General features: G+C 33.9%; 1 protein-coding gene across 4 annotated transcripts in view; it reads left to right on the top strand.

Annotated features, from left to right (window-relative positions):
• The window catches only part of LOC140445073 (uncharacterized), a 43728-nt gene that overhangs the window by 15510 nt on the left and 11986 nt on the right, over positions 1-16232 (top strand). The window contains exons 6-7 of one of the 4 annotated variants that reach the window (XM_072536897.1): positions 5226-5432; positions 5500-6783. The exons of the other annotated variants lie outside the window; for them this stretch is intronic. Coding sequence (XP_072392998.1) covers positions 5226-5432; positions 5500-6239 — 947 coding nt within the window. The 3' untranslated portion in view covers positions 6240-6783. Of the gene's footprint in view, positions 1-5225; positions 5433-5499; positions 6784-16232 lie in introns of those variants that run through there. 4 annotated transcript variants of the gene reach the window in all.

Here is a 16232-nt window from a genome sequence, read left to right on the forward strand (position 1 = left end):
AACCGTAGATGAAATGTTGGTTGTTTTCTGCGGTAAGTGCAAATTTAGAATGTTTATAAAAAGTAAGCCAGAAAAATAGGGACTCAAAATAATGTGCCTTTGTGATGCCCGCACACTACAAACGTTGGAGATGTTTGAGGCACTAGAAATGAACGAGGTCGCGTTGCTCATAATCGGAGACATGAGAGCGTGGTTCTTTGGACCATTCTTACTAGCTACGAATTAGAAGAAAATTAGGGAGATGATAGCTACTGGAGCTAAACCAGAAATATTGAATGAATACAACAAAGAAAAACAAAAAAGCACGTGGTGTTCGTGTGTATTAAGGTATAAAAAAATTGCTTATTACAAGCTTAAATTTTTATTTTAAGAAGATCTTTTCGGAATTAAATCATTCCATCATCAGTTAAATAAAAAGTTGTTAAAAAACATTGTATGGCCACTTAAAAAAACTTTCGAAGGACATCCGTATTAAAATATAATCCTCATGGTTTTATCAAGGTAAATGCAATAGACTTAACTTATTGATTATTAAAAACTGAAGATGGGGGCATCTTACATGACCCCCTGTAGCTTCGAAAAAACTTCACCAGCTACAGGGGGTCATGTAAGATGCCCCCATCTTCAGTTTTTAATAATCAATAAGTTAAGTCTATTGCATTTACCTTGATAAAACCATGAGGATTATATTTTAATACGGATGTCCTTCGAAAGTTTTTTTAAGTGGCCATACAATGTTTTTTAACAACTTTTTATGTAAGTAGTAAAAAACCAACGTGTTATTTCTATATATTTAAATTTTAACTTGTGTTTTTTAATATTGGTATTTTTACTCTCTCTTTTAGTTAACTGATGATGGAATTATTTAATTCCGAAAAGATCTTCTTAAAATAAAAATTTAAGCTTGTAATAAGCAATTTTTTTATACCTTAATACACACGAACACCACGTGCTTTGTATTCAACAGGTATACTAGCCACTCCTGGATATTTCCACTTCATGGTTTGTTCCAGTTTCACTTTTAAATTTAAAAACAAAAAAACCCTCAAAACCAAAATATCTATTAAAACAAATAGGTACAATAAACAATAATCAAAACACATACATAGACAAAGAAAATATATTTATCACATTTATCTTACGACACTTATATTATCGTTAGAGAAATTAAAAACAATCCAAAATTGTTGTAATGTACCATATTTATTATCAATCAAAAACAAAAAAAAAATTTACATATTAATTTAGGTCTTACAAACAGCAATCTCCATCACAAATTAATATCTTTGTACATCTTTATTCGCTCCGTGCGTAACCATGGTAGGGGTACCTTGAAACGATGCCAGCGTGCGTAACGGCGAAATATGACAAAATTGGACCTATCTTTTTACTCATAAATTTTATCAAAAATGGGTGCAAATACATGTTGCGTATTTAATTGCGCTTATAATAGCACAAATAGTGAGTGTAGTTTTTATAGATTTGCAAAGATTACATATAAATAAGAGATAAGAAAAAGGGATCGGGGAAAATAGATTCGTGCTATAAATATGAAAAAGTAATATAATACATAATATTAGTAACATAATTTCATTTTTATGCAACTGAAATGGGAAAAAATTAAATAATTTACCTTAAATGATATTTCATAAGGCTTCAAGCTAACTACAGCCTGCCTGATGACTTTAACTTTTATATCATAACTTTTACTATTATTGTTTTTAATTACATGCTCTTCCACATGAAAAACTTGATTTGGCAGTACCAGATTTTTCCCTTTCTTTTCTATTTGAGATTGAAAATATAAATTGTGATGAATTTTTAGAAACCCAGTTTTAATACTACATTTAATAGTACATAAACTGAAAAAATATAATTAAAAAACTAATTATTAATAATTGTCAATCTCGTATGGATTTAACATATGTTTAACCTCAAATTGGGAGGTCCAAAACTGTCAGATGAAGACGGTAGGTGTCGCGTCAGTCACGCACGGAGCGAATAGAAAGTTTAATATAAAGCCTATAGCAATATGAGATGGTAAAATCTGCACTCGGCTGGATTTTTATTTGAAGTTGGACACGTATTTAGAAATCAATTTAGCCTAATTTGTGGTGTCCCCTATCGCAAAAAATGTGTTTTTTCAAAAAAAAAAAAATCCTGAGCGATTCTTTGCTTTAAAAAATCTGGAAAAATTCACCAATATAGGGAAAGGTGTTGGACACTTTTTTACTCAATTGGGGTTTTGGAAGTTGTTATCGGTAATAAGGCAACCTCACTTCTCTAGTGTAATATTGAACTATGACATAACAATATTTGTTAGATGTTTATAACATTTGTGTTTACAAAAATCGGGTCACTTCAAAAAATAGTGACAAATTGTCCAAGGTACAACATTGGTGTTGTACCTTGAACATAAAGCTACGGTTTGTTAGAACAGCGCACAGCATACACATACAGCAGAATCTGTTGTACTCGACTCACGGCAGTTTTGGTTGAGTCGGTTTGTTAGATTAATTCGCATAAATATTCAAACTTAACGAAATAATTTTATTACTCACAGAAGAGGAGGAAGAAGAAGAGTTGATAACGTTAAATTTAAATAAAAGAAATAAAAATGTAAACGAAATCTTTTCATGTCTTAATACAGAAGGTGCTTTTAAATTAACAGTCGAAGTAAGATTGTTTCAAAACGAGGAAAAATTTCGAGAATATTTTAGACTTTCCAGGGATTTGTACTAGATCCACTAGTCTTTCATCATCCTTGAAAGAAAATTTAGTAGACATCACTTAATTATTACAATAATAATAACTATATAAAAATACAATTATAATTTCGGTATAGATGTGTACGATGTGAGCTCAGCTGAACGTTTGCGTCCAAATCAAATCGCAGTTGATTCCAGCGCACACCGTCGACGTACACGGCTATCGGTCTGCAGTGCGCGCAGCTCAGCAGAACCTAACAAACCGTTCTCATAGAGAACCATTTCTTTGATTTTGACGAACGTGCGCGGCGTTCGACTGACTGTGAGTTATACGTCGCTCACTGTTCTAACAAACCATAGCTTTAGGATGTTTTGTACCATGGACACAGTATACGATAAATATAAAAATAAATTTTATTTGAACAAACCGTTATAAAATGATAAACACAAAATTAAACGAATCAAAGTTAATGAAAAATAAAACTTTTGTACATATTAAAAAAACAGAAAGTAGTTTAAACTAATTTTATAAAGCTTAACATCTCTGGAACTTCATAAACCTTCCTACAGCAACGAATTTTTTTTTGGAGGTCCAATTTTACGTTTAATATCGCATGCTGGGTATAAGTTTCGATCTTCTCTCTCAGGCCATTTCCAATTTTTGAGTGATTTTTCTATAGACCCTATTACAGATTGTTGTTCTACAATATCAACAATTTTTCCAGGAAAATAATTATTTTTGCAAACTAAAATCACGAAATCATCTAATTGAAATTTTGAAACTTCAGAATCACTGTGTTTTCAATTTTATTATCATATATTTCAAAAGACATTTCAGACATATCTGATTCTTGTAACGAAAAATTATCATCTGATATGGAAGATTCAGAATCAGAAACGATTTTTCTTTTAACAGACTTTTTCTTGTTTTTGCTTTATGCTGAATTTTGTTGCGAAACTTTAACATTTGTTTATCTCTTTTTTTGTTTTATTAGACTCACCATTTTCAACATTTCAATCCTGGTTTTCTCTAGCGTATCTGTTAAAATGCACGACTTTCCTTTCTGTCTTCCCGTTCCATTGTTTTTCCCTGATTCAGCTTTAGGATGAGGTCTAATAATATTTGGTGTAACAATATTTTTAATCACAGAAGTGGATGGAGTATCGGCCTCTGGGACCGATTGAGATAAAATATCAGCTTCTGCAACTGATTGAGAAGAAATCTCAGCCTCTGTAGCTAATTGAGGTAAAATGTCAGAATTAGCTGCTGTAATTGTATTTTCGTTTTTATCGGAAATAACATCGTATGGACGATCAGTTACCTGTGCTGATAAATAGTCGGAGTCGTTGAAAATGTTTTCGTTAACTGGATACATTCCCGTAGCTTTAACTCCTTCCATAATATTATTGGGAGTAAAAGCTAGTGGAAATGCTTTCCCAACTAATGGAACCGCATTGTAAATAGTTATTGGTTTACCCACATATCCTGGATTAATTATCATTTCATTTGTTGCAGTGCTATAATATTTTGTAAATGGCCCAAACACCCCTTTCTCTAGTGGCTGTAGCTGGTGGCTTGTATGTGGGTGAAATGTCACTAAAATAATACCGTTTCTCTTGGCTAGATCTATAACAGGCACGCTGATGTGACTTTCATGATTGTCCAAGAGCACAATACACGGTTAGTAGTAGAAGGCCTCACATGTTTAATAAAGTGCCATAAACTGAAAAAGTAAATTTTCGTTGGACCATCCAGAAGGATTTGCACCTCCAATGGTACCAGGTGGAGCATTGGTTTTTATGAAGTCTTTATAGTTGACTCGTGGAAACATTAGCAAAGGAGGTATGAAACCCCCACCATTATTAATGGCAAAATGCAAAATTGTCGTTTTTCACCTAAATACACCACTAATAATGTCTCAGTCATTCCTATACTCTGCTACAACCACGAATGTGATTAAAGGCCCGGAGATGGTGGAGAGGAGATATGCACTTTCACGAAAGTCAGTCTGTATTGTTCATTTACACTTCGTGCATCGCGTATGTACCAATTCGTGTTTGTGGCAGAGTAGTGATTAAGTTAAACTGCGACGTGCATATCGCGAAAGTGACACTTTCGCGGTGGCGGTGTGGATTTTGCATTTGTTTTACATTCGTTGTCTTGTTACTACTAAACATTTCTTAGTTTTGTGTGTAAAAATGAATGCCCACACAGCTAAAATATTTGACAACTTAAGACATTCACGTCTGGATTCACCAAAAGAGAGTGGCCAGGAGGTAGGTAGATGTTAATATACCATTATTGAACATTTTGGTGATTGCTTTAGCCGTCTATTTGCGAATGACGAATGCGACACCAAACAAAAAAATGGACCCCGAACATCAAACGTTTCTGCTTCTATACCAAATAATACAAGAATACTGTGTCCAACGGTTTCAGCGAACCAACTAGAAGGTACTACTTTTTTATCAAAAAATTTTACATTACTAATAAATACAACAAAGAATTTCTTTTAGCACAATCTTTAGTAGAGATTTCTCCAGTAGGGGACCGACATTTCGAACTGGCTTCAAACAAGAGTAACCTTTCTGACTCTTCATCAGATAACTTTAATCCCGACGAGAATTCAACTTTTAGCAGTTCTTCTTGCTCTTCTTGTTCGAGCTCTAACAATACGACATCAGAATCAGGGGAACAAAATGAGATAAAAGAAAACATTTTAAGTAAGTTATTTAGAAAGGTGTGATGCAAACTTACAATTATCCTAATGCTATTTTTCTTTGATTTAAGGTGAGGGCACTAAGAGGAAGAAGAAAAACATAAACGCTTGGAAGAAAAACATAAGAAAACAAAAAAGATTAAAAGGAGAGTCTTATGTTTGTTCTAGAAGTATAGAGAGACCAGCACGTCCCATGTTACCATCTCCATGTTCTGGCAAAGCAAACCACAAATGTGATACTTTTATCAACGAGGAAAACCGACGCAAAATTTATAATGAATTCCGTCAAATGATTTCGGTAGATGATCAGCGAGTTTTCTTGAATAGTCATATTGATAAACAAAAGAAAAAGAGAATGACAAGAAACATTGAAAATTCAAGAAGAACGTTTACCATGAATTACTCGTTTACCGTCAACGAGGAAAAAAGACAAGTATGTCGAGCATTTTTTATGGCTACACTCAATGTGACAGATGCATTTATGCGCGGAGCTGTCGCAAAGCTTTCTTCTAGCGGCATAGTTGAAAACGAAAATCGTGGAAAACATGTCCCACATAATAAATTAAAAGATGATGATGAACTGCTGATTCGTGAGCACATTCTTTCATTTCCAGCCGTTGAATTCCATTATTGTAGGGCCTCTAGTACCAAAAGGTATTTGGATTCTTCACTAAACGTCTCTATTATGCACAAATTGTACAAATTAAAGTGCTCAGAATTAAATGTCCATCCCGTTTCTTACGAAAAGTATCGACGAGTGTTAAGAACTTATAACTTAGGGTTCCATAAACCCAAAAAAGGACCAGTGTAAAAAGTGCTTAAAATATACGAATATGACAGAGGAGGAAAAAAACACACGAACAGGCTCTTCACGAACACATGCTAAGGAAACAATTTGCTCGTGAAGCTGTAGACGAAGACATAGAAATTGCAAAGAATAATTCAGAGGTGCTATCGTTTAACTTTGACGTCGAAGCAGTTCTTACGACTCCAAAGAATCCAACAGGACAAATATTTACCTACGAAAATTGGCTATTTATATCCTGACTATATACAACTTAGTTGCTGAAACAACGAAAAGAGCTCCTGTCACTAAACAAAAGAAATACCACAGAATACAAAGAACTTAATCGAGCCATACGAAAACAGATAAAAGACGATATTAAAAAACATCAACAAGAACATGTAGAAAGAGTGATAGAGAAAAATCGAAGTCTGAAATATACCAAACCGAAATTAGGAAAGAAAAATATTATAACTATGAAAAATCAACAAGGCCAACTAGAAACAAGCAAAGCTCAGATATCAAACATAGTTGAAAACTTCTATACTGAGTTATACCGCTCAAGAAACGATCCCCCGTCTCTTCAAAGCAAAATCTAAAAAGACAAGTAACAAACGTAAATTCTGAAGTAATGCCCGAAATAAGCGAAGTAGAAATAGAAAATGCAATTAAAGAATTGAAAAGAAATAAAGCACCGGGTAGTGATGGAATTCTGGCAGAAATGTTGAAAGAAGGCGGAGAAGAAGTCATCAGGTACCTAAAAATACTTTTTAATAAATGCATATTTGAAGGAAACATACCAAAGGAATGGAATACTGCTAACACAATATTAATACACAAAAAAGGGGACAATACAGATCTGAAAAATTATTGTCCAATATCACTACTATCACAACTTTATAAAACATTCACAAAAATAATTACAAATAGATTGACAACAAAGTTCGATGTATATCAACCAGTAGAGCAAGCCGGATTTAGAAAAGGGTTCAGTACATGTGACCATCTTCACACACTAAAGGTCCTAATAGAAAAAGTAAACGAATACAATTTACCAATCTGTTTAGCATTTATAGACTACGAGAAAGCTTTTGACTGCATAGAATTATGGGCTATTGAGGAAGCACTGGTCAACAGCAGAATAGATTCTAGATATAGGATATTAATACATAATATATATCAACACGCTGAAATGGTAGTCACGATGGATAACGGAATGAAAACGAGGCCAATAAAAATCAACCGAGGAGTAAGACAGGGAGACACCATATCTCCAAAACTATTTACTGCCGCACTTGAAGACATCTTTAAATCACTAAATTGGGAAACGAAGGGACTATCGATAAACGGAAAGTATTTAAACCATCTAAGATATGCAGATGACGTAGTACTAATAGCCGACAGCTGGAAAGAACTGAAGACGATGATCGATGAGCTTCATACGGAATCCATAAAAAAAGGACTGAAAATGAATTTGAGTAAAACTAAGCTAATGTCGAATAAAGATGATCAACCGACGATAACCATCCAAGGAACAAAAGTGGAACATGTAGAAGAATACATATATCTGGGTCAGAATATCAAAGTAAACAAAGAAAACCAAACTACCGAAATAAGCAGACGAGTAAGAATGGGATGGGCCGCATTTGGAAAACTCTCATACATACTGAAAGACAAAAAGATACCCCAAAACCTTCGAACCAAAGTGTTCGATTCTTGTATCCTTCCTGTTCTCACTTACGGAGCTCAAACCTGGACATTCACAAAACAGAACATGGACAAGATTCGAAAAACTCAGCGAGCCATGGAACGACAGATGCTTGGTATCTCACTAATAGATCGGCAAACGAACGAAGCAATCCGGAACAAAACAAAAATAAAGGACGCCGCGAAACAAGCAGCTAAATTAAAATGGAAATGGGCTGGACACAACGAACGTCTCGAAGATGGTAGATGGAAAAAAGAAGTCGGAAACTGGCGACCGTACGATGCGAAGAGACCAAGAGGAAGACCTCAAATGCGCTGGAGCGACGATATCAAAAGAGTCGCAGGACCAATGTGGAAACGCCTAGCACACAACAGGGATGAATAGCGAGAAATGGGAGAGGCCTTTATTCGACAATTCGGATAGAAAAAGGGCTATAAAAAAAAATACAACTTCGGGGGAATCGGGACGGAATCTGTTACCTTTGGGACGAAACCCAGGGGAAAAGGGGGTCAAACGAGATATCCACGTGTATTTACAATTATATTATCAATCAACCAAACATTACTGAAGTTCGAATGATGTCGGACGGGTGTGGCGGACAACAAAAATATTCACATTTTGTTGCTATGTGCTTGAAACTTCTTACGGATCACTTCTTCTTCTTCTAATGGCGCTACAACCCTTTGTGAGTCTTGGCCTGCTTAACAATGTTCTTCCATTCTGCCCTGTCGGATACTTTCCTTCGCCACTGCCTGATGTTTATGGTTTTAAGATCCCTCTCTACGTCGTCTATTCATCTTTTACGGGGCCTTCCTCGTGTTCTGTTTCCTTGGGGCTTCCATCTCTGGACTACTTTTACAGCTCGATTATCTGGCATTCTTTCTAGGTGACCAAGCCAGTTTAGTCTTTGTGACTCTTACGGATCACACTAACTTAAAAACTATTGGTCACAATTTTTTTTAATCAGGACATATCGAGATGGAGTGTGATTCACTCCACTCGAAAATCGAACACAAATCAAAATATGTTCCTATTTATTCACCAGAAGGTTGGGCTCAGATAATAAGAAATGCTAGAACACATCCACGTCCTTTTGAAGTCAAATTCATAATGTTTGATGACATCTTTGATTTCAAATCCTTTGGTATAGAGAACTATAAAGTCAAACAAATTCCCTGGCAACAAGTTTGCTGGTTACGATACATTAAAACCGATGCCGTGGTGACAATGTCCTATAAAAAAATTTTGGAGATGAATTTCAACAAGTAAACAGCATGAAAAGTCGTGGGCGACCCAAAAACGTTTAAAGAAAGCTTATGATAAGCAGTTGCCAATCGCGATTGCTAAATATAAAGACCTGCAGAAAATATGATTTAACATTTCCTGCATCTGATTGTTAAAATGTTTTAACAATTAGAAAAAACTATCATTTGAAAAGTTTCGTTTGAAAGTTTATATGACGGAGCTGTATAAAAAGACACTACAGGTCTTATTGGGTGATCAAAAAAACTGCTAGAGATTATTTTAGAATACACTAAATTTTCACCTAAATTTACCATAAAAAATACAATAGAACTAGTTAATAAACTACAACATTTTCAGTTACCTAACAACTCCAGATTAATTTCATTTGACCTAAAAAATCTTTTTCCTAGTATCCCTCCCACAGAAACTTTTATTCTAGTAAAAAACCTTTTAGACCAAAATAGTACAAATCCAAACATTACATCTGAAATTTTACATCTTCTTGAAGTTTGCATAAACCAGGACTACTTTGAATTTAATAATGAATTATATACAAATAACAGTGCAGGACTTATAATGGGCAACCCTCTAAGCCCATTGCTATCAGATATTTTTATGGATCATCTAGAGACAAAGATTTTAAAACATCCCATATTCAAACAGTTTTTATATTGGTGGAGATACGTAGACGATGTACTGGTATGTTTCACAGGAACTAACAGGCAACTCGACAAATTTTTATCGTATATTAATTCTCTTCATAGTCATATTGAATTTACAATAGAAACAGAACAAAATCAATCCATAAATTTTTTAGATTTAAAAATTACCAGACTTAAAAACAAACATGACTTCTCCATATTTCATAAACCTACCCATACTGACACGACTATTCACAATTCATCATCCCATCCGACACAACATAAACTGGCAGCCTATCATAGTATGTTACATAGATTAACAGCAATTCCTATGTCAAAATACAATTTTGAGACAGAATTAAATATCATTAAGCAAATAACGCATCTGTTATAGGCGCATCTTACGTATATCCTGGGTTGACAGAGTTACTAATGTGGAGGTCCTGCGTAGAATGGGGAAAGAATGTGAAATTCTCATGACCGTCAAAACTAAAAAGTTGGAATATCTAGGACATGTAATGAGAAATCAAGAACGTTACGGCCTTCTCCAGCTGATTCTCCAAGGGAAAGTAAATGGTAAGAGAGGACCGGGAAGAAGACGCATTTCCTGGCTTCAAAATTTACGAAAGTGGTATAACACGACTACCACTGAACTGTTCCGCGCTGCAATAAACAAAGTAAAGATAGCCGTGATGATCGCCAACATCCGGAACGGATAGGCACTTTAAGAAGAAGAAGCAAATAGCAGTAAACAATGGATACAAAGAACAAACAATTAATAAAATGTTAAATCAAAAACTACACAAGAAAGCCCTGAACTTAGTATTTCCACCACCAGAGAAAAAACCCAGTACCTTCTGCTCGATTACATATACAGGCAAAATATCAACAAAAATAGCCAAACACATAAAAAAGAAAGGAATAACACCAGCTTTCAGAACAAATAACAACCTAGGCAAATATATTAAAAACAACAAGAGCCAACATAAAAAACACTTACACAGTGGTGTGTACAAACTTAAATGTGGCGACTGCCCAAAAACTTACATTGGTCAAACAGGTAGAAATTTTAATAAACGAATAGCAGAACATAAAAGGGCTTTCAATAATAGAAAAACAGATTCTACATACGCACTTCACCTTCTAGATCATAATCATTCTTTTAATGACGAATTTAAAATTCTCCACATTCAAAATAAAGGCCTTAAGCTATCTTTGTTAGAATCTATGGAAATCAACAAATTAAAAAACACAGATATAATTCTGAATGACCAGCTTGAGACAAACAGTTCTCCCCTCCTCAACCTATTTCATTAGAGACTATAAAGTGTAAACCCATGCCAAAAACAGATCACTTGAGAAAGGCAATCAGCCGAAACAGCTGTAGTGATAAGAATTTAAAATAAATTTTGTGGAAGTTTGAAAATAAAGTTTTCAGTGTTTTATTGTTACATAAAATGAATTTCCATCAAGTAACGGTCGAATCCATCAAATATAATTAAAGTGTTTTACTATAATATTATTTCTATCTTTGTAGTTTTCAGTATTAGAAAGTCCTTTTTGTTCCACTTTTACCGTAATAAACGTTGATATAATTTCACGAATATGCATTTTATTACAAAGTCTACAATGCCACAATCACGAATGTAACTTTTTTCGAAAATTGATGGATATTTTTGTAAATCTCTTATAATATTTCTAAAATATAACTATAACATCTGTTAATAAAAGTACAAAAAAAAATGTCGCAATCAAAATTGAATTTTGGCAACTACTGTAATTGAAACTTTAAAAGTCGAATATCTGCTAACGCTCATTTTGCACATTCGTGGATGTGGCATTGCACCGAAGATATCATTATGACAGTAGAACCTCGCTCAGCACTTGTCATTGAACCCATTTGTTTAACGCCTTTAGGTCCCAAGATTTTTGGTGAAACAGTGGAGAGTCCGGTTTCATCAATGTTCCATGTAGCAGAAGGTAAAATTTCAAAACACTTTGACAATGCAGCCTTATAGTTTGTAAATACTGCTGCTACGTTGTTTTTATTGCAAGTTGTGGATGTCTTTTGCGAAAAATGCGTAACCAGTAATCTCCGGCCATCTTATGCTCATCCCATGTTTTCGGATACTTTTTATTATTATGCTTTGCAAACCGATAGGCCACAATCTGGACGTTTTTAGAGTCAATCCATATTGTAAATCTGCCTCTTTAATATAATCGCACAACATTAGCTCTTCTTCATTTGTAAAGACTTTATGGTGCATTAAATTATCGTGTAAGGTACTAATTTTCTTTCCTGTATCAATACAATGTTTAGCTGTCGCAAATAAAGACATTTTCTTTTCTCGTAACAATTGAACAGCCTGTCGCAACTGCTCTTTATCGAATGGAGTTCGTTTTATGCCTTGTTTACTACGTGGCATATTTTCTAGAGTATGCAATTATTAAGAAAATAAATCTAAACGTTCGACAACTGATTTTCAAACATGTTTTACAAATATTAAATCACCAAATTGTACCTAGAATATGTCCGAAGGAAATTAAAAAGTTAATTAAAGAGAAAAGAAAACTAAGAAGGAGGTGGCAACAAACCAGAGTTCCTCAAGATAAAACGAATCTGAACAATGCAACTCAAAAGCTTAAAAGAGATTCAAAATATAAAAAAATGAATCAATGAGTTCTTACCTGAGAGAATTGATGGATGATAGCAGCACTGAATACTCCCTATGGAAAGCAACGAAAAGGCTAAAAAGACCAGTAATCCATATTCCACCCATTAAACTGGAAGATGGTAGTTGGGCCAGGAGCAATAAGCAAAAGGCAGAGAGATTTGCCACATATTAGATAGAGCCTAATCAGATAGAAGAGACAATCAGACCAAAGAAGTAGCTGATGAAATAAAAGAAAACATAAATCTGAAGAAAGCCCCAGGATACGATCTAATTACTGGAGATTTACTAAAAAACCTGCCTCGCAAAGCCATAGTAAAATTGGCCAACCTAATTAATGCTGCTTTTAGATTAAGATATATCCCAAATTTATGGAAAATAGCTGAGGTAATAATGATACCAAAACCAGGGAAATCACCAACAGAAGACTCTTCTTACAGACCAATATCACTTACCAGTGATGTCAAAGCTGTTCGAGAAACTCTTGCTAAAAAGAATGAAACCGATAATAGAAGAGAAAAAACTGATTCCAAACCACCAATTTGGCTTCAGAAATAAACACTCTACTATTGATCAAGTACATAGAATTACTAACATAATTGAGAAATCGTTAGAGGAAAAAAAAGAGGTATAAGTGGACAAAAAAATGGAAAATCAAACTAAACGAGTCTAAATCAATTCACGTTAATTTTACAAACATAAAAATCCAATACATTCCAATTAGAATCAATGATGCCCAAATACCGCACGCATCTACTGCAAAATACTTGGGTATCACACTTGATGCAAAGCTTCGCTGAAAAGCCCATATCAAAAAGAAAAGGGAGGAACTAGGTATCCGTTACAAGAAAATGTATTGGCTGATGGGAAGAAATTCAGTTTTGTCCACACATAATAAACAACTGATATACAAGCAAATACTGAGGCCAGTATGGATGTATGGTTGCCAACTCTGGGGCTGTGCTAATAAAAGTAATATCCAGATCATTCAGAGATTCCAGAATAAAGTACTAAGAAACATCGTTGATGCTCCTTGGTACATCAGAAATGTCGACCTCCACAAGGACCTTGAGATGGAAGATGTAAATAAAATTATCAAGAAGATGGCAGGTAGTCACGAACAACGGCTCCATAAACACGTAAACATCGAGGCCATCCAGCTCCTCGATAATACTGGAATAGAAAGAAGACTCAAACGAACAAAACCATTTGAGTTAGTGTAATTAGTGTAAAAGCAGAGCATAGTGCTGTGTTGTGAATTTGCATGTTAGGTATTAGTGCATAGTTGTTAGATAAAATAAGAGGACGCCATAGGGTAAGCTCTTAGAATGCATCCTTTAGTAAATTAAGACAGATAAAAATTGATAATTGGTCAGCTTTGACCAAATTCCAATGGTATAAACACAGTAAGTGTTTAATATAAAAAAAAAGAATATGTCCTAGGTACAACTAATGTATTGTTACCGAAGTACATCCACCTTACCAAATTTTGTAACAAGTGGCAACATTCTTAAAAGTGTTGCTTACAACCTCCTAACCTTCAAACAATTGCAAGGTAATTAAATGATCTGGTCTTCGGAATACTAATTTTTTCATAAAACCAAAGCATGACTTAGATTATCAAAAAAACTTACTTTTTAACGGAAAAGTATAAAAATTCCTTGAAATATTAACAAGTTTAGTTTGACGTGCTATCAATGTGCACACTTTATAGACTTTGTAAACAAAGATTTTAGTAGCGTTGCCAGTTGATTATCAAATATTGAAAAGTGTATTGTGACCAAGGTACAACACTGTCCAAGATACAACATGCTCCCCTACATGTTAATACCTAAAAACTATGAAATTTTTTTCAGATGTTTTGGATTAAAATTGAGCTAAGGAAAAATATTTAAATATTTCAAAAAAAATTTAGGTTATGTAGGTAATTTTTGGCAAATTAAATAATTATTTTTTCTCCATTTTCGCTCCGGAAAATCCACAAAATTCGAAAAAGGTTTTCAATTATACAGGGTGTCCCATAATTAATTGGACATTAGCTAATGGGTGACAGCTGACATCAAAGTAAAGCGTTTGAGCTTAAATTGCTTAGGCAAAATGTTGCTAGTATTCGTTCTACAGGGTGATTCATCAATATTTTTTTATACTATTTTTAGGGATATTTTGAAAACTATTTAACCGATATAAGTAAAATTTGGTATCTTACTATTATTTAGTATGCTTAATATGAAAATGGTAACTATTAGTTTTACCATTGACACTAGGTGGCGCCTTCTCCTATAATATTGGTTTACTAATGTGGCCATAATTTTTTTTCATTCTAGGAAACATTCTAGGAAAAAAATATGAAATAACATTTAATTCTACACAAAAAAGGTATTCTTCTTTCAAATCAAAAAAGGACACCATTTTCGATACAAACGTATTTTTTAGAGACGTGCATAAAATGAAAAACTTTTACAAAAACTTATGTATTATATGTATGTTTAAAAAAATCAGAAATTAAATTAAATTTAACAATGAAGTGAATACAAAACAATTGACAAAGTGAATAATTCAAAACGAAAAAAAATTACAATAAGTGTTTAAAATGTTCACCATTAGATAAACTACATAATCTAAATCTTTTGTGTAAGTTTTGTCTTATTTTAAATATTGAGTTTCTTTGGGCTCTAATTACATTAACTCCCTAATTAACAATATTTTGCCATAACTCTTGACGGGTATTTATTTTTTTTATAAACAATCTATAGGTATACACTACCTCTACCAATCCACCTCTGAGGATTAGTTTCTAAATAATTTATCTAGATAATTTCTAACCTCTAGGCTATAATGTGGTGGTGCACCATCATCCATGTACCAAGAGTTACGTCTCAAATTTAGAGGTATGTCTTCTAAAAGAGTGGGTAAGTCTTCTCTTAAAAAGTTTAGATACTTTACTCCGTCAAGCCTAGTTGGTAATTCGAATGATCCTACAATACAATCCCCAAATATGCCACACCAGATATTTATGAAAAACTCATGTTGAACATTATTGAACATGTTGAACAATATTGCACCAGTTAAACACACCTCTTCTAGTAAATGTGGCTTTATCGGTAGATAAAATTTTATTATAAAACATTGGATCGTCTAAATGCCGCCCTATCATAAACTGACTAAATCGGAGCCTTGCTGGAAAATCCTGTGGTAAAAGATTCTGTACTGGAGTAAAACGATACGGATACAGATTTTCTGTCCGTATTATTCTTGGCACTGTAGATTTGCTTATATTAGTGGCCGCAGAAACACACCTTGTACTGGTTTCTAGATCTTCTGCAATACGCACAACAATTTCATTCTCCATATCCGCATCAATTACTCTCGGCTTTTAGCATTCCTGTTTTTGGGATGAAATGACCCTGTTTTGCCTAATCTGTCGAACAATGATCTAATAGTTTTATGGCTTGGTTGTCTTCTATTGGGATACAGTTCGAAATAGCGTTGAGCTGCTTTACGAGAACAAAAATTTTCCTGGGCATACAAACAGATAATTTTGCACATTTCTACATTACTTAACGTTGCCATTAAGTTCCCAGCATGCCTAGGTACCTGCTTGTTTTGCGGAAAATTTAATACAGACATGCGTATCATTAACAAAATACGTTTATTTCGATAACGGTGTACTTTTTTTATTTGAAACAAGAACACCTTTTTTGTGTAGAATTGAATGTTATTTCATGTTTTTTTTTCTAGAATGTTTATACAGGAC

Source organism: Diabrotica undecimpunctata, chromosome 1, assembly GCF_040954645.1.
Source record: "Diabrotica undecimpunctata isolate CICGRU chromosome 1, icDiaUnde3, whole genome shotgun sequence".
Classification (NCBI taxonomy): domain Eukaryota; kingdom Metazoa; phylum Arthropoda; class Insecta; order Coleoptera; family Chrysomelidae; genus Diabrotica; species Diabrotica undecimpunctata.